At 40.9% G+C, this 23,224-nt stretch overlaps 3 protein-coding genes across 3 annotated transcripts; 1 reads left to right on the forward strand and 2 right to left on the reverse strand.

Annotated features, from left to right (window-relative positions):
* Positions 1–1,199: 1,199 nt before the first annotated feature.
* rnf10 (ring finger protein 10) lies at positions 1,200–14,071 on the reverse strand. The gene is made up of 17 exons (XM_086111452.1): positions 13,522–14,071; positions 12,823–13,007; positions 12,526–12,731; positions 12,364–12,454; positions 12,094–12,278; positions 11,838–11,974; positions 11,494–11,648; positions 10,345–10,470; positions 10,024–10,255; positions 9,709–9,842; positions 9,283–9,400; positions 4,411–4,512; positions 4,186–4,323; positions 3,259–3,347; positions 2,419–2,473; positions 1,850–2,011; positions 1,200–1,773 (listed from the first exon to the last, which is right to left on the reverse strand). The coding sequence occupies exons 1-17, from the start codon at positions 13,676–13,678 to the stop codon at positions 1,700–1,702; spliced, it is 2,346 nt and encodes a 781-aa protein (XP_085967578.1). The 5' UTR covers positions 13,679–14,071; the 3' UTR covers positions 1,200–1,699.
* Positions 14,072–15,775: 1,704 nt separating this feature from the next.
* On the reverse strand, positions 15,776–18,912 carry pop5 (POP5 homolog, ribonuclease P/MRP subunit). Its single transcript, XM_086111970.1, has 5 exons — positions 18,740–18,912; positions 18,515–18,657; positions 17,645–17,794; positions 17,390–17,473; positions 15,776–15,974 (listed from the first exon to the last, which is right to left on the reverse strand). Exons 1-5 carry the CDS (start codon positions 18,757–18,759, stop codon positions 15,880–15,882), a joined length of 492 nt encoding a protein of 163 aa, XP_085968096.1. The 5' UTR covers positions 18,760–18,912; the 3' UTR covers positions 15,776–15,879.
* Positions 18,913–19,035: 123 nt separating this feature from the next.
* On the forward strand, positions 19,036–21,911 carry unc119b (unc-119 lipid binding chaperone B). Its single transcript, XM_086111968.1, has 5 exons — positions 19,036–19,399; positions 19,783–19,896; positions 20,236–20,344; positions 20,459–20,631; positions 20,730–21,911. The coding sequence occupies exons 1-5, from the start codon at positions 19,165–19,167 to the stop codon at positions 20,840–20,842; spliced, it is 744 nt and encodes a 247-aa protein (XP_085968094.1). The 5' UTR covers positions 19,036–19,164; the 3' UTR covers positions 20,843–21,911.
* Positions 21,912–23,224: the final 1,313 nt, after the last annotated feature.

Genomic DNA, 23,224 nt, shown 5'->3' on the forward strand with positions numbered 1-23,224 from the left:
TTAACGATTTGACCGGCCGGAGAGCGAAATTACATTATAAAATGTTTCCGGTTAGTATTTTCAAAATAAAGTTTTGAGCGGAACAATGCGTAAGAACACGGAATTTGGCAACCCTTCTGAAGCGGTCCCGAAAATGGATGGATTGCACTCCCTTTCATATAGCGACTTTGCACAACCCTGTGGAACAGCATTACCGCTATAATCATGGTAGCCCCAGCTCTGTACTTGAACCATTGTCACTGATATATATTTTGCGCACAATTGCACACTTAAACTGTTTCTACAAATACTGCTACTGGTCACTTTAAAACGGTGCAATGATTTTCTGCACTAACTGCACAACTGTCATAGGATTGTATTCTACCACTGATCACTTTAGCTCTGCTTGATGCTTTGCACATTATCTCACAGCTGTCATTGGGTGGTACCACCGCACAACGGTACCCTTACATTACGGAATGTCTTTCCATACTTTTTTGTCATGTCCTTGTTTATGATGATACTGGTGTAGTCTGTACTACCGGACACAAATTCCTTGTGTGTTCTACATACTTAGCCAATAAAGATGATTCTGATTCACGTGACGTAAAATGTTAAGTTACTGACAGGAAACTGTACTGTACTATGCACGCGCCCAGGTGCCCATGCCCCCTGCCCCTACGAGCACGCACGCACACACAAACACGTCTTTTGGACCTGGATGAGAAAAGTGCCCTTACTGCTGGAGATATATAAACATTTTTGGGGGGGGAATTCAATATTTTAAACACATCGAGTAACCCCCAATTTCACTGTTGTTTTTAGAAAATATATGCATGATAAAAACAGAAAATGAAATCGTTCACTTGATTTGCACTCTAGGTGGATGCTTCATTGCTTACTTGCTTATATGAGACCAGCAGGAGCAGACAAAGTCAAAACACATTTGATTCTTTGGCCTTCACAAAATAGTCACTTGTTTGATTGTGCATAATTCATTTATTCATTTTATAACTTCCTAGGCGTTTGCTCAAAATTAAAGGTTAATTCAGGAACCCTCAAACAAATTCTCATTATTCGAGTGAAAAGCATCCTTAGAACAGCACAAATTCTCTAGCTTCACACAACTGCAGCTAAATTTATATTGCTACCAAAAGTCAATAAACAAGAGGGAATTAAGTGCTTTGATTATAGTTTACTCAGAAAGAATAATGATGGAGTTTGTTTAACTGTAAGCTCTTATCTCTTTATTGCAATACTGTTGTCATTGCATACATTAGTTGTGTATTCAAATTGCCACAAAATACTAAAGCAATACTTTTCAACTCAAATGTACTTCAAAAGGAAATCTTTCGTCGGTTTGATAGGAATACAAGTCCTGGTATATCTGAGCACTGAGAATCCTGGAAAGATTTCAAAGGTGCAATGTACCTGCAGCTGGCTGACTGCTACTCATCATACAAAGCACCTAAAATGAATCTTATCCAATGTTAGTAAAATAGTCTTACTTCCAGCAAACAGCCCCAAGAGGAATTTGAACTAAATGAAAATAAAAGGGTGAACTGAAAAACATAGCCACAGTCAACACAATGACTGACAGGGTCTAACATTTGAGTACATTTTGCAATCCGTTGCAAAATATTGGAACTCCCAGAGAGGTTTGCAAGGAAGCTAAGCAGTTATCCAAGAAACCACATCATGACATTTATTTCAGTGTTGTCTACTTTGTGTGAACCATGGATGTGCTGAAGAGAAGTTTTTGTTTTTTCTTTTTCTTCTTGCTTCCCTTCTCATCTGGAGGGGAAAAAATGAATTGTGTTATAAAGTTACATAAAAATGCCTGTTTGATCCTTTGGAAAATATGACGCACCCGAGACAACCAAGGTTTGTGGAGAAGATGCTGGACTGTCTAGCTGTAGGAGTGCCTTCTCAAATGCTTGGCTGAAAGAGTTCTGAAAGTTGGGTACGGGAGCACGGTCTGACGCGTCACTCTCTCCATCGCTGTCTGCTGCAGGCGGAGCTAACAGCTTTTCTGCTCGACAGTCAGAAGCATATAGGAGTCACAATCTTCAATAGTCACAAAACAGGTTTTACAGGAAGTGAAATACAATACAACAAAACTATTATTTCACCCCACAAACACACCCACCATCAGTCAAGTTATTGTACCTCATCAACCAAGCACACTTGCACTGACAAGGTCATCTGTGACTGTACAAATCTAATCATTTGTAGTTCTTACAATAGCGTCAGCTCAGCAAAATGATCATATAACAAGCTGCTTGTTGAGACCGTGATGAGGCTGCAATTTATGGTTAGGTTACACTACTTTTATGATAGTAACAATTTGAGTAAGTAGCAGGTTTCACAAGCAAGTAATGCTCAATTGCATTTTCCAATTAAAATGTCACATTAAATGTACTGTTTGCAATTAAATACCTTTCTTTGTGGTGATTCGAGGCCCATCAATTCTGGCTTTCCCATCTCTCAGCATCTATATGGAATACAGGAAGGGTCACATGATGTGTGCACAGGAATGAAACAGTCTCAAATTTTTATCAATCGCTACATATTGTGTTTCTGGAAGTTGGGGCTATCTTTTGACTTTTGCCAATTGGTACAGCAAACCATAGAAAAATGAAGATGCAAACATGGAAAACTGATGAAAGTGGATTCAAAAGCAATACTGCATACACAATGGTGCTACATAATAAGAGTGATTTTTCTTTAACCCACAAAAGTCAACTATGGCAGAGTTACTTCAAAATGTGTATCAAGTGCTGTAAATGCTAATTAAAACATGCCTATGAGTACTTTAATCTGGTATTTGTCTACTGCGGACTTTCCTTTTCGCAGGATGGTCTGGCACATAACACCTCCGATGGAGGGGGTTTTACTGTCAATACCTTATATGCAGAGAATTCATATGGGGAATTGTAGGGAAACAAAATATTTTAGGTCATTATAGTCTTTAAATTTCATGGTGTTTTATATGCAAAAAAGTCTCATTTACATTCCTGCCGTTTTCAGTTTCTGGTATGTAAAAAAACGACACCGGGCTGCAGGCACATTTTTCATTTCTAAAATTTCAATTGTGATGCTTTAAGTGCATGCATCTGTAAAAACGTCAACTTTTTAACATTATTGTGACAATGAGTATGAGCCATTGTTTCCATAAATTATGATGGGGAACTTTCTAACGGTTTTATGTTGATCTGTGCAACAACCATAACAACTCAAATAAGCGTTCTTAAATTTATCGTTATGACTAACACACACCTGTGCAAAAGACATGCAGTGAGAGTCATCCTCCACACTTCCCACAATAGGAGAGCTTTGTCCATTCAGACTTGGAAACGTCATCCCATCTGCAATACAAAAAAAAAAAAAAAAAGTTTGGTGTCTTAGGAATCACTTTGACACTGAGCAAATGAGATTGGATGGGAGCGAGAAGTACTAAAGTTTTGAAATTACAATGAAATTGCTCAGGAATAAATCATGATTACAAATTTTAAAAGGATTAGTATTAGCAATTATTGTCTCCACCGTAGTTAAAGTAGCTCTGAGAACAGTAATGATAAAACAGAATGAAATTAATCATATAGGAACATACAATTCAGAAACAAAGCAGAAGACCTATACGATGCAGTGTAACAAAACAGACGATCGGGATATTTTTTCATCGGCAAAGACCAGGACAAAAGTGGCACCATATTTGCATATTTTAAGACTACAGACAAAAAAATAAATGTCACAGAATATCATCATCCTGTATCCATACATTGCAGAAACAAAGTCGCTACAAAAGGCAACACTTCAAATCTTTTTGACTGATCTCCATGATCAAGATCACCGTCCTTAGTCATTTCTATTTCATGCGATCTTACATGCATTATATTTTGGGGGGGTTTTTCTTTTAAGTTCAAATGTGCAAATAGTACACAATAAGCCTATGTACTATTTCTTTTATTTTTTTTGTGTTCAAAATAAAACTTGTTGCACTCCCTTCTGTATTTTTATATTTCATTTGATTGACAAAATGCTACATTTTTGGTTTCTAAAATAAAAATGAAATGAATACTTATCCTGTTTTATCTCCAGTTTGAAAAAGAACTTTGGGCCGAAACGTTCACATACCGGTATTTAACAATCAGCTGCCGAGTTCAGCGAGAGAACCAGAATAAGAAATAAGTTGGTGGGGCTTACCAGAGGAAGGACTGGTGCTGAGGGGAGATGGCGGAAGTAAAGTAAAATCAGGATGGACCAGAGTGCTGCTGGTGGAAGGTGGTGACCCGAATGTTGGGAAATGTTGAAGGTTCTCTAGCCCAATATGCATCTCGGGATCTAAGGGGGAAACCCGGAGGACAAATTAATGTACCTACAATGATCTGCAGGAGAAGATTTTCAAAGCAACGTGTATACTGTACTTACATTTACCCTGCTTCTTGTTTTCTTCAATTTCAATTCGCTTCTCTCTGCGCTTCTCATCTCTCGCTTTCTTCTGTCTCAGGCGCTTTCTTTTCTCCAATTCATCTTCAAGTTTGTATGAAAATTCAGTCAGTCAAAAATTAAGCTCAATTTAACTCCTGTGCAACTCATGCTCAATTTCAATTGAGTGCCACATGTGAAGTATACATTATAAAAAATAATTATCTATATCTAGCCGTCCCTGTTTACTGCATTTTCACGACCATAAGGCACATTTAAGTCTTATATTTTCTTAAAAAGGGATGGGGTGCTTTATGTATGCACCGAGTTCCAAAATCTATGAATGATGCTGTGTGAATTTGATGAGCGCTCCACTTGACTGATTGTGCCGACACACTGTTTATATTGAGGAAAGGCAAATGTGACCGAGGACAGCACGCGGACGTTAAAGAGCGACGGGTGGGCGTGAAATAGGACATTAAAGGTAGGCCCCCAGTAGGTGGGTATATAGTACCGGTAAGTGCATTGTGCAAACAACATCAGTTTGGCTAATGACCCCTGAAACTTGTACTTACAAAGAGACACGCTACTCAGCGCAGTTTAAACTGCAAGATATTAGTTATGCAGAAGACCATAGGAATCGAGCAGCCGCGAGAGAATTCAAGATCATCGGATCCATGGGGCTTGGCGTTTTCATTTTATGAAATGGCGCCATCTATCCATTCAGGCAAGGACTACAGGCATGAGAGGACGCTGGCGTGTATGTCGCCGCTTCTCACTCCAAACTTTTCCAAAACTTTTCAGATATTTCTTCTGATTTTTCTTTTGCCCTTCTGTTTTTGGACTGTTTGGACTGTGATTGATGTAACAAATCATAGCTTCACCCGATCAATCAAACCCCAAATCGTAACTTAGTCCACGGGCTAACGCCGGTAGCTTAAACTTACCGGCTGTCACCGCACCGGCCTTTCTCCCTCGTCATGGGGCGGCACAACTTCGCCGCCTTTGGGTTATTTCTGATACTTCTGACGTTCTGCCAATCATTCAGTGACAGGACTACTCCACTATTCTGTCGCGGATCTTCTCCGGATCCGGAGGATTGCACCGGAGCCTCCACCGCCGGAACTGCACCATCATCCTGACATCGCTCGCCTGCCTCGACGTCGCTACATTCACCGCGGGTTGCGTAGACATGTTGACTACAAAAATCCTGGCTCAATCAACTCGACCTGGTCCACTTCTCGACGTCCTCCCAGAAACCGCGGCCGCAACACCAACTACTATGCAGTAGCCCGCCTGGCTAGGTCGGCTAACAGCACTGCCGCCATCAAACATGACACCTCCGCTGTCAACTTTGGACTGCTGAACATCCGCTCACTTACGAACAAGGGTCACCTCATTCAAGACGTCCTCGCCGAACGCAAACTTGACTTCCTCGTTTTAACAGAAACCTGGCAACAAACAAACGACTTCGCTGCTCTGAATGATTCCACTCCTCCCGGCTTTGTTTACATCTGCCGTCCCCGTGGCAACGGCCGTGGAGGAGGCCTCGCGGTAATCCACCGCGAGAAGTGGAAAGTCTTACCAGTCTCCGTTCCTGCATCAAGCTCTTTTGAATGCATGGTGTTTAAACTGCCTGGACCCACGCCAACCATCATTGCCACAGTTTATCGCCCCCCAAAGCCACATAGCGATTTCATCAATGAATTTTCCAGTTTAATCACACACTTATCCACTCTCTCGCCAAATTTAATTTTGCTGGGAGATTTTAATATTCACATGGACAACCCCGACCTGCCACTCACAAGAGACTTCACATCCTACCTGGAGAGCCTCGCGATACACTGTCTTACTGACTTCCCCACCCACATCAAAGGCCACACATTGGACTTGGTTTGCTGCTCTGGCTTCTCCCCCTCCAAGCCCACTGCTGATGTTTTTCCTGAAACCGATCATTTCCTCCTCACTTTTAACATCGCACTCCGTCTCTCTACAATCAAAACCTCCCGCCTCATTTCTTTTCGTAATACCAAAAATATCAACATTGACACCTTCTGCTCCATTATCGACCGTTCCCCGCCCCCAGACGCCCCCAGACGCCCTTTCAAACCCGGATGACCTCACCGCTCACTACAATGCCTGCCTCACAAATATTCTAAATTCTCTCGCCCCCCTGAAGACCAGGACTGCTTCATTCTCTACATCTGCCCCCTGGTTTACACCCGCTCTTAGATCATTGAAATCAAAAAACCGCCAACTTGAGCGACTCTATAAGAAAACCGGTCTCACCATCCATAAGGACATGTACACTACCCATATCACTAAATACAAGGACCAAATTGCACAAACCAAATCCAGCTACTACTCCGGCCTCATCCTCTCCAACGAAGGAAATTCAAGAACTCTCTTCTCCGTCATGAACAAAATCCTCCGGCCACCAAACTCTCTCCCCCTCCACCTGTACTCCACAGCAACCTGCAACTCCATAATGGAACACTTCAATCACAAAATCCTTAAGATCCATCACCAACTCCATCAAAACCTGCCTGCTCCCCCCCCCCCATCTGAACCTTCTTCTCCTTGTCATTTCTTCTCCAGTTTTGTTCCACCAACGACTGCTGAATTATCCAACCTCATACTCAAATCCAAGCCCACCACTTGCCAGCTTGATCCCCTCCCTTCATCCCTTGTTAAATCCTGCCTTCCTTCTGTGCTTCCTCTCATATCTGCTATTATCCACTCCTCACTCTCTTCTGGTATTGTCCCATCACTCCTCAAAACTGCTGCTATCACCCCCACACTGAAAAAACATGGCTCTGACCCCAACAACTTTGATAACCTCCGCCCCATCTCCAACCTTCCATTTATCTCGAAAATCCTTGAAAAAACTGTTGCTGCTCAACTCCACCCCCACCTGTCCCTTCACTCTCTCTATGAACCCTTTCAGTCCGGTTTCCGCCCCCGCCACAGCACAGAGACTGCCCTAATCCGTATTGTAAATGATCTCCTCATAGCATCTGATTCCGGTTTAGTCTCCATCCTCATCCTCTTAGACTTGAGCGCTGCCTTTGACACAATCTCTCACCCTATCCTCCTCAATAGACTCTCCTCCATTGGTCTCTCCCACACTCCCCTCAGTTGGTTCCACTCCTACCTCACTGGCCGCACTCAGTTTGTCCAGCTCAAATCCTTCACCTCAAAGCCCTCCCCAGTCACCACAGGTGTACCACAGGGATCTGTCCTAGGTCCCCTTCTCTTCATCATCTACCTCCTGCCTCTTGGCCATATCCTCCGCAAATTTAATATCCACTTTCACTGCTTTGCTGATGACACCCAGCTCTACCTCTCCTGCAAGCCAAACTCCATACTCCCACCCCCCTCCCTCACCTCTTGCCTCTCCGAACTCAAAACATGGTTCACAACAAACTTTCTTAAATTAAATACTAATAAAACTGAAGTCCTCCTTCTTGGCACCAAATCCACTTTATCCAAAGTAAACAGTTTTTCCTTCAACATTGACAGCTCCCTAGTGTCCCCCTCCCCCCAGGTTAAGAGTCTGGGTGTCATCCTGGATAGCATGCTCACCTTCCACTCACATATCAACACCATCACCCGCACTGCTTATTTCCACCTCCGCAATATTACCAGACTTCGCCCTTCCCTCACCCCCCGCACCACTGCTATTCTTGTCCACAGTCTTGTCACATCCCGCCTTGATTACTGCAACGCTCTCCTCTTCGGCCTACCTCAAAAGTCCCTTCATAAAATCCAGCTGGTTCAAAACGCCTCTGCTCGCATCATCACAAAAACATCTTCCCAGCAGCACATCACCCCCGTTCTCCAACAGCTTCACTGGCTCCCTGTTCAACATCGCATCAATTACAAACTGCTTCTATATACATATATGGCCATCCACAACCTGGCCCCTCCTTACCTATCCGACCTTCTCCAGGTGCATATCCCCTCTCGCTCCCTCAGATCCTCATCCTCCCTCCGCCTGTCAGTGCCCCCTGCCCGACTGAGCACCATGGGAGCCAGAGCCTTCAGTCACGCTGCTCCAAAGCTCTGGAACAACCTACCTCCGGACCTCCAAAACTGCACACCTCTTTCTACTTTCAAGTCCCGTCTAAAAACACACCTGTTCAGGATTGCCTACAACACATAGCTCTTCCATTTCCTATGTTTTTATGATTTTATGATTTTATGTCCTGTTTTTATATAATATCTCGTTTACTAATTTTTACATTGTATTTTCTTATTGTCTGTACAGTGTCCTTGGGTGGCATGAAAGGCGCTTTTAAATAAAATGCATTATTATTATTATTATTACAGTGGCGCAGCAACATCCAGCGGATTACAAGGAAAAGCTGGCCATCTTCCGCTCCTACTGCAGTAAGAGGATCGCCGACAAACACATCCAGCCCAACCACATCACAAACATTGATGAGGTGCCGCTCACGGTCGACATCCCGTTGAACCACACTGAAAAGGAGGGGATCAGCATGGTCGCGATACGAACAACGGGGCACGAGAAGTGGTGTGCTTGGTTGCCAGTTTAAAAAAAAGTTTAAAATGTTTTTTTTCTTGGTCTCCTTTTATTTACATCACAATAAACTAGCATTTGAACAGGAGTGTGTAGATTTAATATCCACTCTACAGTCTATTTGCCCATTCATGCTGCAGTCACAATGAACAGTATCCAATGAACATCAGATTTGTTTAAGATTCAAAATAACATTAAGAAAGCTAATTCTGATCAGAGTAAATGTCATTGATTTTAATACCGTGATGACATTTCAGAATTTTGCCATTTAGGTGCAAGAGGAAAAAAAATTGTGTCAGGTGCATCATGTAGCTTAAAAAGGAAATACAAACCTGCAAACGTATCCATGGTTTCCTTGGACAAGATTGGTGGCTGCAAGGATAGCTCACAAATGCTGAACTCGCATGTGAGTGGCAGATGTGACAGGTAACGATGACGACGGCGGATATCCTGTGAGAAAGGTAAAAATTTGAAACATTTTAAAGACAATAATTGTCCAAACTGATTTAGCATTCTCTTTACAAGTGACTGACAGTAGGAGCTGCTGAATCGGCAGTGTACGCAGGTTTTTTTAAAAAAAATTTAAGTATTGTAATAAAGAGTTGGAGACACAGTTGAACTCAGCCAACTCAGCTTGACAAGGCTTCCTATACTTAGTTCATCTTAAATGTGATGTGCAATGTTGACATCCGTGGCTAATATATCGTCTATGTAATATTAAGAAATCAAACTGAACCATTTGTTTCAGCTTTGCTGACCTCAGTGACAGTGTGTCCCTCGATCTCCACCACTGTGGCAGTAATGAAGTCTGGGCTGGCCTCCAAGCTGCCATATTCCCTCAACAGACAACGTACATTTACAGGATGCAAGAACATCTGCTGGCAGTCCTCAGCTAAAGGGGAAATATTGGAATTGTTAAGAAGCCTAAGGTACCTGTATGTCAGTACCAAGTTTTCATTTTATTCTTTTTGCTCACAAAAAGGAAAATATGAAGTTTGCACTTTACTAAGCAACAAATGGGACAAGTCAAAATCACAATTATGACTTTGACAAAAGAACTGGAAATCACCAACCTTGGTAGAAATAATAGAAGGGTCCGTGCACCTGGCTGGTGTGAGTGTGACTTTGTTCAGACTCTTTGGCAGGGGTTTCTTCGTCAGAGATGTGGTGTGGGGCTGGATCCAAAACATCAGTAGGCTCTTCAAGCACACTTTCCAAAGTATCTCCAGGAGACACGTGTAACTCTTCTGCCGCGAGGACTTGTGCCACCTCATCATCAAAAGCAGAAGAGTACTGTAGCACAGGCTAAAGAGCACATGTGTTAATTGTGACTGTGATTTAAGCCAGGAGGGATACACTAGAAAAAACAACTGTAAATTTTCCTTCAATTATACCTTGGAAGAGCTGTTAATGGTTACCACTTCATCTACAGGGGAAGCAGGTTGGACAACAGCCAGAGAGGATGAATCAAAGCTGTTGTCTGTACCCGTCTGCTGTTTCAGCAACATTTCTTCTTGCTCCTAAACCACAGAGAAACAATGGGAGCCATTTCTGATTACCGTACTTTACAACCAGGGATCGTCATAATAGTAGGGTTGTCCAGATCCGATACTCATATCGGTCTGCTATCAGCCCCACCCAAAACACTATTGGATTATATCCGTCTAGGGCCAAACTCTCGAATATTAGCACTCATATAAAAGCAGTCCATTACAGACTCTGCTCTTCTATCCAGTGTGAACGTAAAAACTTGATTCTGAATGTACTGATGTAAACTTGAATTTTTATTTTGCACTTAAAGAGTATAATGTGTTGCTGATTTTATTATAGTTATTTCTCAGGGTCCTTTATTTTATGCAGTAAATGCAGTACATTCTCCTATGCTCATATTTGAGGTTGAATTTATGTAACCCAAATGTTTGGCGCAAATGCTTCGTATTTTCTCATAGCTACTGTTGCTGATTATTGTTCTTTGAACAGTATCACGTGATCAAGTCTCTGGACATTTCACACAACAAAATAAACACATGCATCAGCCCTGCTAACATACTATCAGATTGGTTTCAGTACTGGACACGACTCTAGACTGCAATATCTGTATTGTAGCCCAAGTGAAAAAGTTGTACATGGACAAGCCTAAATAACAGTCCCGAGAGTAGCACTTTGTTTGCGTGGTAAAGTGCTCGCATTGACAGGTGTTGCAGATGAACCATCTCCCAGATTACATGTCTCCCGATTCCAGCTCTGGACATCAGCAACTTTTTTTGCTTTCTTGAATAAACCCAGTTAACTCAAGTCAGTAGCTTAGCTTTGGGTTGGAGCCCCAATATTGGGTGATTGGTTCTTTCTCGGTAGCCACTCAAATGGGATTTCTGAATAGAAATTGTCCAATATTAAACATTTTTGAATAGTTAATTCCTTGATTGTCAGCTTTGCCCAGCAAGAGGACTCAAGTGATCATCCTTAATGCTGGCTTAATTTTCTGGAAAAAAAATATTACATTGCCATAATAAAAAGACTCAGACATGCACGCAAACCTTTACCTGCAAATGGCAAAGTGCGCTCTGGATGAAGCAAGATTGTGCTTCCTCTTCCTGGCATAGCTGAGCCTGCAAAACTGCCTTTTCATCTTCCACAAGGCTGAGGACCTGGGTGGAGGAGGTTAGCAGCAGCTTGGAATACGGGCTCAAAGAAGTATCTGGAGAACAAAAGTAGATACTTGTTGAATGGCATCTTGTTTCTTGATTTTTGTTTTCCCAGCAGTCATGGGCGCATCATCCTACAAAAATGGTCTCATGAATTTGTCTACACACAAGTAGTTTTGGGAATAAAGTACACCACAATAGCTAGCACATACTGAACCATAGTCATGTCTGTGCTAATTTACCTCCAAACCGTACAGGCTCCTCCACTTTCACCCACTGAGAGCTTGGCATGGCCACCACAGCCCCCTTTTCCCTCCGCATGAGGCGCATGGTGATGACATCACCAACCACATACTGCTTGGTCTCCATAGCAACCACACTGCAACAAGAATCATTTTCATATTACAATCATAAATGTCGTGAAAAGCACTGACAATTTCTGACCTAATTTTGTATAGCCTCTCAGTTGCCTGACAGCTGTAATTATTTCTTGATTACCTCTTCAAATCCACTGTTTGAACAGCTTCATAACATATTGGACACTTTGACCAAGTCTTGTCACTTAAAGACAGGTAGTGCAGTATGCAAGGCCAGCAGAAGATATGTCCGCAGCGCGTAATGCGAGCTGCCACGGGTGGGTAGAGGCAGATGGGGCAAGATGGGACCTCATGACTGTAGATTCGCTTTATGAAAAAAATAGGAGATATATTCCTTAAATGTTTGCGGCTTTGACAAAAGAAATCCCACACTGGATAGGGAGGCACTAACCACTTGTTGCACACAGTCCCAGTTGACGAGGGTATCTGGGTCAGTGAAGTGAGCCTTGTAGTCCTGGTCATCAGTCACCACAAACTGGCAGCTACAATGCACATAGTAATTGTCAAACTTGTTTGAGAACACATGATCTTGACTCCTCACGCATTTGCTTACTTGGCCTGTAGGAAAAGCTCCTTGTTAAAGGGCTTGTGCTTATGACCCCACTTATTTCGACGCCCCCAACAGGAGTAGCCGCCATCGCCGACAGCACCATTACCTCCGCGAGGTTCAAAGGTGAAGTTCAACAGGTGGTTGAGGCTTATTTTTTTCGGTCCAGCAAATTGAGCCGGGCTAAACTCTGCCCGGCGCGTCTCTGCTACCTGAAAAGGCAGAGGTTAATGACAATTACACAGGACTGCTGATATAATACACCAAATTTTAAATATATAAATATGATCTTAAAAGATCAACCTCCTCCCGTCGTCCTCCACCTGCAACTCCGTAATTCCTTCCTCCACCTCTCTGGGGGGGTCTCTTGTCAAAATTCTTGCTTTTCTGTGGATTGGTGCGACGCGGACCGGAGAAGTTTTCTGCTTTGGGAAAGGAGGGCTCTCGCTTGCGGCTATAGCGCTTGGTGCCCCCATTATTCTTGTTTTCTGAAAATGTCAAACATTAAAACATGCATGAAAATGTGTTCAAAGTAACATACGCAAATAGCATAGTGTGGCATTTTTTTTGTGAAAATGTAATATCTACATTTTTTTTCCTATCCATATAATGGAGAATTAGTTACAGATCGCCTAACCTAACACCAGCCGCAAAAAAACAAACTGTTGTTGGTGAACTTCACATGATGATTTCATTTATTATGACCAAAGGGTAAACGTTTGAGACTAATCAACCAGAATGCAATCAAGTGTTTCAAACTAACATTCACGTGACAAAATACGCGAATACCAAATTACATACACTATATGAACCGGGTCCTACGTATGGGTGCTACAAGCACGTTGCTGTTAACTTTTCAGAGCAGGTCAAATGTTTTCACAGCGACGTCAGCCATGTTGGGAATAGCTATGCGCTTCGACGAGGCCTCTCCAGGCAGTCGTGTAGCAAGAAATGTCGTTTTCAAAACAGATTCACGTTTTCAATAGTGACAGCTGTTTTTACCTGTTTTCGGTTTAGATTCCCCCGGGGTTGGCCCAGAGGAGTTGGAACGAGGTGGAACCTTGGTGTTGTTGCTGCTGCTCGGGTTCTTCTCCATGTTTGTTTCCGTGCAGTGAACGAGGCCGAGCTTCGAGCCGAGCGCTGCTGAGCTCACTAGCATTAAACGAAAGACAGGAATAAACTGGGCAGCAATGAGTGCGGGTCAGGCGGCGAAGGCCCCGATTCATATCGTTCAAACGCGGAGAACCCATCACGGCGACATCTTCACAACAAAATACTCCAGGGAAAAAAAACAAGAGACACGATATTGGCGTCTCAAGTTATGGAGGCTTTGAAAAGAGATGACGAAGGCTAGCCACACGGGGCCAAGACCCCCAAAAATGAAGCTCCTTCTCGATGAGGCCAACGGTGAGCCAGGCCAATGTTCTAAATGCTCCCTATTAGTTTGAATGTCTCAATGTTAATATTTAGCTCCAAAAATATATTTCTATTCGCTTGCACGAATGGCGACGGGTCGCCAGTCAAAGTCCTGAGAGACCCGGATGTTTCTTCTCGATGCAACAAAAGTGAAACGCCGAGGCATTTTAGGGCATATTGGGAAATGTAGTTGTACGTCTTTGTCCAACTCGAAATACCTCGAGTCGTTACGACGCATCAAAGCCAGTTGGAATCACGAATGTGCTTATCTTTCTTCGTCATTGGATTGAAAATAACCGATCATGGTCTTTAATTGCAGTGTTAACTCAAATTATGATTTTTCATCTGTATACTCTACAGTGTATAGTACCGTATTATACCGCTTATAACGTTCGTGTGAAGGCGTCTTGAGTGCAAGTTCAAAGTTCTAAACGTAAGTTTATTTGGTTGGTCGATAACATTGCGTTACAATTGGGGGAAATTGAAGCGTTTTAATTTATATCTCATCTCAGCGGAAAACTGTTTCTATCTATCTATCCATCCAGGTTAACCCTGCATCAAGACATCTCTTTATTTATATAGTGCTGTTCAGAATATTTAACATAAAATAATAATGCAACAGAGTACTTTGGTACAATTGCTATTTTTTAACACTGTAACTCAAAAAGACATTGAAAAGTCTTTAAGACCATCAGACACCTTCAGAATTACCTAGAGCAGTAGTTCACAAACCTTTACACCAAGTAGCACCTAGCTCAAGTACAGTACATCCATCATGACAAACATTAAAATACAGAGGTGCAGGAAGCCCAAGTGTTTATTAAAAAAAAAAGAAAAGAAACAGAGGTGTTATGAATAAAATGTACACTTATTACAATACAATACATCCTGATTTGTATATTATTGTAAACCAATGGAAATGTGTCACTTTGAACATTAAAACTGCACAAAGTTTATGAAATGCTCCCTGTGATTTGGCGATGGGCAAATCTAATAGTCATCATATTTTTCGTATAAAATGACATCTTGGTTGTATCTAAACAAAAAAAAAGTCATTGAACACCTGCAGTTGCAAATTATCAGTTTTATAAATGATAATGTGCCAGATATTAAATTGAAGCTTGGATATTCATCAAGTACAAGTTTATTGTCAAATGTGCTCTATCTATTTATAGGGCCAAATATGGAGGTAACAAAGATGTATGCCATGTAATTTCTCGAATTGAAGCCGAACAAACAAGGCAAGGGCCAAAATGAGTATTTGCAAAAATCTAATAAGCATCTGCCTTATGCAGCTCTCATTCCATACTTGAACATTGTTTTATGCTTAGCAACATTTAAAGACTTGTGGGCTGTAAGGCGATTTTCTGGTTGACTCATCAGTCAGTGCCTGCTTGTGCTTACTAGCACACGTCAACAATAATTGCTAGTAGCAAGAACCAGGTCTTTAGTTTTTTTTGGGGGTGGGGTTCAGTTTGTATACACTTAAAAAAATGTAGTTTTTTTTTTCTTTGTACTACTAGTAGAATGCTTGCTACATTTTTTAGAATCACTAATTATAAGAGTACAAAATGCACCAGGTTCTCATTCAACAGCATCAACCAATGTCCATTCTGGATGGCTCGCAAAACATTCCCATGTACACAAACACTTCAAATTCTTAAAGAATGTTTTCCAAAGAAAAGGGACAACAAGATCTGTCAAATTAATAAATAAATAAAATAATAATAATCTAATTTCCTTCTCATTATTGGGGTATTGGTCAGGTTCACCGAATTTGGAGTTGAGCTTTATGAAAAGATACTAAGAATAAAATAAACAAACATCCATCAAGCACATCAACTTTTTTTCCATTTTATTTCACAAAAATACAGCACAAATAGGTTGGAAATTATTGAAACTTGGGGTTTGGTGGTGGAGGGTGGAGGGGTCCACATCGTCAGTTTATGGTTCATCTTCATTATCATCACCTTCATCTTCAAATGCTCCTTGTATTATGGAGCAACTTAAAATAGCTTTGCGAATCTTTTCCTTTTCTTCTGTAATTGAGTGAAACAAACAAAATGTCAATTTTCTTTGACAGTCCTTAAAACAGAGGCTCATGTGAGATAACATTTCAATGGTTGTGAACATTTGGGCTTTACAATTTTGTAATTCAAGGTTTTCAAAGGGAAAAATAAAAGGTCAGGAATCCCAGTTTTTAACCGATTTATTGCACGGGATATACCCAGAGACATATGTAGGACATAGTTGATGCTTAAAAATGGACTGATCAAAGACAACTCACAAATACACTGCATAGATATACAGGGGGGCAAATAAGTATTTAGTCAACCAACAATTGTGCAAGTTCTCTTACTTGAAAAGATTAGAGAGGCCTGTAATTGTCAACATGGGTAAAGCTCAACCATGAGAGACAGAATGTGGGGAAAAAAACTCAGAAAATTACATTGTTTGATTTTTAAAGAATTTATTTGCAAACATGGTGGAAAATAAGTATTTGGTCAGCTACGTTTCGCCTGCGCCCTGCACTTCAGCCTTGCATCGTGCTCCTTGCTAGCCTGAATTCAACACACTGACACCTTTCTATCATCAGGGAGCATTCTCTGCCAGCCACAGCTACCCACCATGATGTTGCAATAAATCTACCATCAGCTTCACATTCTGCTGCTTGTACTCTATTTGAATCCTCCACGCTGTAATGCTTTGTTTTGACATTCTCCAAAGAACATGAAATCTAATGTTAGGAGTACTATCTCAATTATGGAAATATTCGAGGCCAAAAGGCATTCTTATAGCAATAGTTCAGGAAACAAGTCTAAAATTAACAGAATGGGGGGGGGGGGGGGGGTCAGTTTATGTGGTATGTTTAAAGGCAATAAAACCCGCACAACATACTTTTTTCAGACTTCCATTAACATTTTCTCACATTTCTTTGTTTAAACATTTAAACAATGCAGATTTAAAATAGTAAGTACTTTTATTATAGAATGAAAGCAAAGATCAAAACTTGTTTTCAGGCCAAAACATTTATTTGAGAGATAAATATATTAACGTCCACACATTTTCTTCAGCTTTATCTGGGCCGCGTATAAACATTTTCCTATTTTTAAAAAATGCCATGCCATCTTCAACTATATCTGAGAACATGTTCTACAGAAGCGAATCACAATGACCGTTCATACGCTTGGGGAAGAAAAAATAAATAAATTATGGAAGCGATGACAGAAGTGCGGTGAAGATGGCATGATGGACTGACTGAAGGACTGGCGATTCAAGTTTGCTTTGGCTTGAAAAAAATGATGGACTGGCAATGACACAGGGGTTCCACCCAGCGTGATGATGAATGACGGACTAGCAACATTTTATAAAATGCCCACCTCTGAAAACAAATATAAGCTATATCGGTCTACTATTATGTTAATTTTATCATAGCTTAGATGGTGAGACTTACCTTCATTTTGACAATTCGGGAGCATTCGATGGAGCTGCTGTGTGTTGTAACGTATCAGAAATTTCTGACACGTTCTGATTGTTCCTTAGGGACGATTAAATTGAATCAATGGATATTGCAAATGGGCCACACATGTGTTCATGACAAAATGTGCAATCTTGCATATTTTTGAAGTGTAGAAAGGAATTTGAATGTACATTTAATGAAGTGTATTTTACATTTTGAATCTAAAACACAAGATCATTATTTTCTTACCTCCAACATGCAGACAGTTCAGAAAACATGGTATTTTCTTCCAACGGGTATCAATACTGGTGATAAAAGGTAATGCTGACCACAGCAGTTTGTAGCTCATTTTAGGGAAACGCAGGAATACCATTCCTGTTTGAGTATTCAGGTATTTCACTGAAAAGACAACAGCACATATCATCTGGCTATAATGCTGTTTTATACTGTTGGCAAAATTACAGAATAGATAGAAAAGCACATAAGGTGGAATACTTTGACATGTATTGCCTTGGTTATAACGTACATTACACATACAGTACATGCCCTGCTAAATAATAAAATGAACAAATGACCACTTGTTTTGAAGGCGAGTGCTAAAAGAGCAACGTGAAGAAGAAACCTGATGCGTGTAATTTTGCCATTATGAGTGCAATCTTGGATCAGATAACTGAAACTGATGGTATATTTTCAGTGTTCACGCAGGTCAAAACCTGGTGGCGAAATTAGCCATTAAACTATGAATTAGGCTCATTCATCACCAATGCATTGTTTTGATGACATTGTGAGCTTCATGGAAACATTTTTAATTAATCTTACCACTAATCTTTGTCTTCATTTAAAGAAGTATTTGATGCAAGTTGATAGACTTGTTTCTGTTCGTTGTCTCTACATTTTCTGTTCGTTGTCTCTACATTTTCCCACATCTTATGACAGTACTGTACTGTAAAGGTATGTTTCTTTTGGTTGACACAGTATATCAATCATAACTTAAATGGTGTAAAACGTTGTTCATTCAATCATTTATGTCCGGATGAAAATTTGTACACTAGATTCCTGTGATATTGGTTTTGAAAAAAATCATTTTGTCACAAACAGGGCTAATTTGAATAAGCATACCAGAGAATCTCAGGATGCACATGGCAGCCCCATAGTCGCCGTGTATGCGGGCCACCACTTCTTTGACCGCCGCGGCGATTGCTTTGTCATTCAAGAGCAAAAGACTGCTTCTGTCTGTCACATTTATCTCACAGAGTAAATACCTGTGAACAAACAAATACACTTTTAGAAACGAACCCACAAAGACAAAAGCATAGGTAAATTATGAGAGTGCGTTCAGTTTACCTTGACTTAACTCTCACCATCGTTGCTTATTTCTTCTTCTATGAACGCAAACTTCCGTCAACAAATAGTCTCGCATTGCCAGTTTCGTTAGCGCCTCATGCTGGGCTTTAATGGTACTCAAGATGAATGTGCGCTACTTTTGTTCTACTTTAAGCGCTTAGTGTTGTTGTTTGAATTGCTGCTGAGTGAAACCAATTGAAGCTACTCATTGAAGTAAAACTGGGGGACTCGGGCAACAAATCACTCACGCCTATTTGGTAACTATGACAACAAGACACACCGTTCTTAGCCAACCGCAGTCGTACTTTTCCGTCACCCATACACGCTTTACGCCATCTTGAAATTACAGCCGCTTCTGTCCAAGGCGCTCTTCAATAAAAAGCACAACTATTTGTTTTCCTCATACCGCTGCCACTGTGCCTAATATGCATGGTTCTCGGAACAAAGCGGCACCAACAGTCGGGAAGGGACACACGGACGCAGACACTGACACGGAGTCGAACCGCAGGGACCGAAAATCTGTTGGAGGGATGTTGAAGAAGCTCAAGTCGAGGCGCAGTCAAACGGATAAGTGGCCCGTGGTCACAGAGGATGAACTTCGGGCGCTCGGAGGGGATATTTCTCCGGATCACGTCCTGGGACTCCGTGCTGTCACGGAGGGTACGTGAACAGTGGCTTTGCTGGCCTAAATGTAGACGTCTAGCACCACTATTGTTTGTGGCATATGCTAACTAATCTGTATGCTAAGGGTCGAGTCTCCTGGTCGGCTTTCTCACAGGTGCATAATGTGAATGCGACGGATTGTTTTATTAAATTATTATTCCTAAACTCAAAGCAAAACTTTTATCTTCGCTGGTAGGAAGTTCCATGAAGAAGATCCACCAATTATCTTAACCGCGTATCCTTAAATGCGAATTTGACATGCGATGTTCAGTTATATCTGCATATGACGCGCATATGAATAGTTGTGTGTGACAGCACCGGACAAACTCAGCACTTCATGATGTCAAAATTTTAACTAAAACTTTTGTTTCCTATTGCAGATTATCTTTGCAAACCTGAAGATAATATCTACAGCATCGACTTCACCCGTTTCAAGATAAGAGATCTAGAGACTGGCACAGTACTGTTTGAGATTGCCAAACCTCCTAACTGTGGTAAGTGATGGGTCAATTGCCACTACCAATTAACACATGAGTTGTGTGTGTGTGTGTGTGTGTGTCTGTGTGGGCGTGCAGTGCATGCGTACATGCATGCATTTCATATAATTCGATTAATAAAGCTAAAGACGTTAAAAGTCAGTTTTCAAAAGGTTACTGATTATTTAAAATTTTATTCAACTGATAAAAATGTGAATTGCAGAGAAGATTTGTTTCAGTAGTCCGATGATAGTTGCATGACTCAATTGGCGCGGCTATTGTTATTATCGCAAAAGAACTATCACTCCTATCTATATAATTTGATTTCCTTGCAGCTAAACTGGTTTTGTCTGTCAGGTCCTGTAGAGGCTGAAGAGGGGTGCGGCGATGCTGACGTCAGTGCTGGGCGCTTTGTCCGATATCAGTTTACACCAGCGTTTCTGAAACTACAGACTGTAGGTGCAACGTAAGTGACCATAACGTTGTTTCACACAATCATGAGCACTGTTATCAATATTCTAAGAAGAAATGTGTGCACAAACGAAGCATGAACTCTGTTTCTCTTGTTTCCAAACATCAGTGTGGAGTTCACCGTTGGCGAGCGTCCCATCAACAACTTTCGTATGATTGAGAGGCATTATTTTCAGGGACGGCTTCTGAAGAACTTTGACTTTGACTTCGGCTTTTGCATTCCCAACAGCCGTAACACATGTGAACACATTTACGAGTTTCCACAACTTAGCGATGACCTCAGTAAGTCCTGTTATTGTATTTCCATCGGGTCTAATAATACATAATGTTGATTGATCCGTCCTCATTTCATCTGGCCTCTTATTTCCTTCTTTTTCCAGTTCGCCAAATGGTGGACCACCCTTACGAGACCCGATCAGACAGTTTCTACTTTGTGGACAACAAGCTTATCATGCACAACAAGGCAGACTATGCCTATAATGGTGGTCAGTAAAACCTTAAGGAGGACAACTGTGCAATACACCAGAGAATAAGGATTTGTTTTGTACGAGTCATGGGTTTTTGTTTTTTTTCGGAGACAGATGAATTCTTCCTTCATCAGCACAATCAACAGCCCACATCTGCTATTCGATGCGTTCATGAATCTGTCAAGAATCTTACAGGGATTTGTGACACTGAAGAAAATTCTGTTTTAGATTGTCAAATGGGTAGAATGTTACCATTTGTGCACTGTTTGCCTGTAGTTGGTTAGTTGTGTCTCTGCTGGAAAGGGACAATCACAGACCTCAAGTGATATAGGTTCTGTTAGAATTGGATTTGGATTAGTACACTCGTTTTCCATTGAAATGACTCCAACTACTTTTTCTCATGTGACAGTGGCTCCTCTTAAAGAATAAAGAGCGCTGAGTAGAAGTTATATAGTATCGATAGTGATCGGTGTTTTTCATTCACCCCTGAATATTGGTATCATTTTTCTATTGCTTGGGACTGTGTGAAATATTTAAGGTGGATGTGCTTGATATAACATGCTTGGTTTATTTATATCCTGCTATCATAACCATCTTTAAGTTAAAATAAAGTTTTCTTGACGTCAGGTGTCATATTCATCCTGGGAAAAAAAAGCATTTTATGTCAAACAGGAAATGTAGTCTTTCAGTACTTGATCATGCTGTGCCTGACAGTGTCATGTTATATTTGTTTGAATTAATTCATTACTATTTGAAAATATTTTGGCCACACAAATCATATTTGCTGTGTGCTTGGAAGGCAACACTAACTCCCACTTTGGAAATGTTTAGTATTGCTTCAGGTTAATAAGTAGATGGCAGGCATGGAAATAATTTGATTAGCCAGCTATTTAGACTTTTTTTTCCTATTTAAAGCATTCATTGAAACAACTGTATGTGCCTTTCATCCAGATGTTCATTGTGAAAAGAAACTTGTGAATTGTCATCAATTGTCATTGTCACGGAGTTGTCTTTCATCCAATCCGATGATGGGAATATTTTTATATGCTCTCAATCAGGAACTGTGGAACAATGAAAATGAATCAAGTAAACTCATTGAATGATGTAAAATTGTGCATTTTTTAAAAATAACTTTCAATGCATAAAATTGGGAGTCACTGATGGTCTGGTGGTACACTTGCATGACTTGTGTACCGGCAGCGTGGGATCGGTTCCCACTCTGTGATGTGAGGATGAGTGTGAATAGTTTATTTCTACATTCACACTGTGGCTGACTGGTGACCAGTTCAGGGTATCGGTCTTCCGCCCGAAGTCAGCTGAGATAGGCTCTAGCACCCCCGCGACCCTGTTCAGGAAAAGCGATGTTGAAAATAGATGGATGGGTGCAGTGGTTGAATTGCTGGTGAACAGCTTTGGTATTGTAGATGGGAAGAAATTAGTTATATTTCACATGATCAGGTCATTGGTCAATAGTCAAAACAGCAGTGAAAAGTACAGTATGGGCATTCAATGTGTACGATTCCATCTCTTTAAAGTTACTGATAATTAAATGGTTTTGCAATTAGGATGCACATTCTTTCATATAAATTTCGCGGTATCTCTAGAGTGACGTGGAGGAGGGAGCTGTTGTGCGTGCCATGTCGTCAAAAATAAAACGATACAAGAAACCTGTTGAATCATTTGAACAAATAGCACCTGAGTGATCAAGTGGAAAGCATGAAAAACTACGAGCAGAGGTTGCAGAGCCAGGACACGTAAACATGAGCATTTTATTAACTAATTACGAGCAGCAGCCACCGGATGAAAGCAGTAATCAATCGTGTCTCCTTTGCAAGTAGCAATGAGGCTAACGCCTTAGGTAGGATCGTAACTTAACAATTATTACGTTTACATTATAAGACGTAATTATTACTCCTGGTTGGTCCATTTCTTAGTTAATTGTGATATTTTACTTTAGTCTACATTGGTGATGCAGTAGAATAACACTGTTCGAAATGAATAACATGTTGAATTAAACAATGATTATCGTCCTTGTCAGTACCAGTGCTTTAAAACTGGCAATTTAGCAATGAAAGAAATGGTTGGCGGTCCGCGAACAGCATGTACTTGTCTCAACCGGTCCGTGACACAAAAGGTTGGGGACCACAGTACTACAGTACAGTATACGATTTGTATACTGTAACTAGAGAGCGAAAGAATATTGTCTTCATTTCATTTGTTTTTGTTTTCTAAACTTATTGAACGGTTTAATGATTTCAGTCAAACTGTTTATTGTACACACGTGAGCTTGTGAGAATTATTTGTTGACAGTGATATTTGCACTTGCAGGAGAAAAAAAATCAGTTGTCTTTGTGTTTCCGAACTACGTTACCCATAATCCTAAGCAGAAAACAGGAAACAGATCGGCA

This window comes from Hippocampus guttulatus, chromosome 5 (assembly GCF_054856545.1).
Source record: "Hippocampus guttulatus isolate MCC_2025c chromosome 5, RoL_Hgut_1.0, whole genome shotgun sequence".
NCBI lineage: Eukaryota > Metazoa > Chordata > Actinopteri > Syngnathiformes > Syngnathidae > Hippocampus > Hippocampus guttulatus.

Bases quoted from the DNA above. Each gene is read 5' to 3' on its own strand.
- unc119b (XM_086111968.1), top strand. From the start codon at position 19,165: ATGCATGGTTCTCGGAACAAAGCGGCACCAACAGTCGGGAAGGGACAC. The intron at 19,400-19,782 runs GTACGTGAACAG...TTCCTATTGCAG, and splicing joins ACTCCGTGCTGTCACGGAGG to ATTATCTTTGCAAACCTGAA. The intron at 20,345-20,458 runs GTAAGTGACCAT...TCCAAACATCAG, and splicing joins CTACAGACTGTAGGTGCAAC to TGTGGAGTTCACCGTTGGCG.
- rnf10 (XM_086111452.1), bottom strand. From the start codon at position 13,678: ATGCTAGTGAGCTCAGCAGCGCTCGGCTCGAAGCTCGGCCTCGTTCAC. The intron at 12,455-12,525 runs GTAAGCAAATGC...TGTGCATTGTAG, and splicing joins GAGCTTTTCCTACAGGCCAA to CTGCCAGTTTGTGGTGACTG. The intron at 11,975-12,093 runs GTAATCAAGAAA...TTCTTGTTGCAG, and splicing joins CAAACAGTGGATTTGAAGAG to TGTGGTTGCTATGGAGACCA.
- pop5 (XM_086111970.1), bottom strand. From the start codon at position 18,759: ATGGTGAGAGTTAAGTCAAG. The intron at 18,658-18,739 runs GTAAACTGAACG...GTTTGTTCACAG, and splicing joins ATGGTGAGAGTTAAGTCAAG to GTATTTACTCTGTGAGATAA. The intron at 17,795-18,514 runs GTATGCTTATTC...TTGTCTTTTCAG, and splicing joins GTGCATCCTGAGATTCTCTG to TGAAATACCTGAATACTCAA.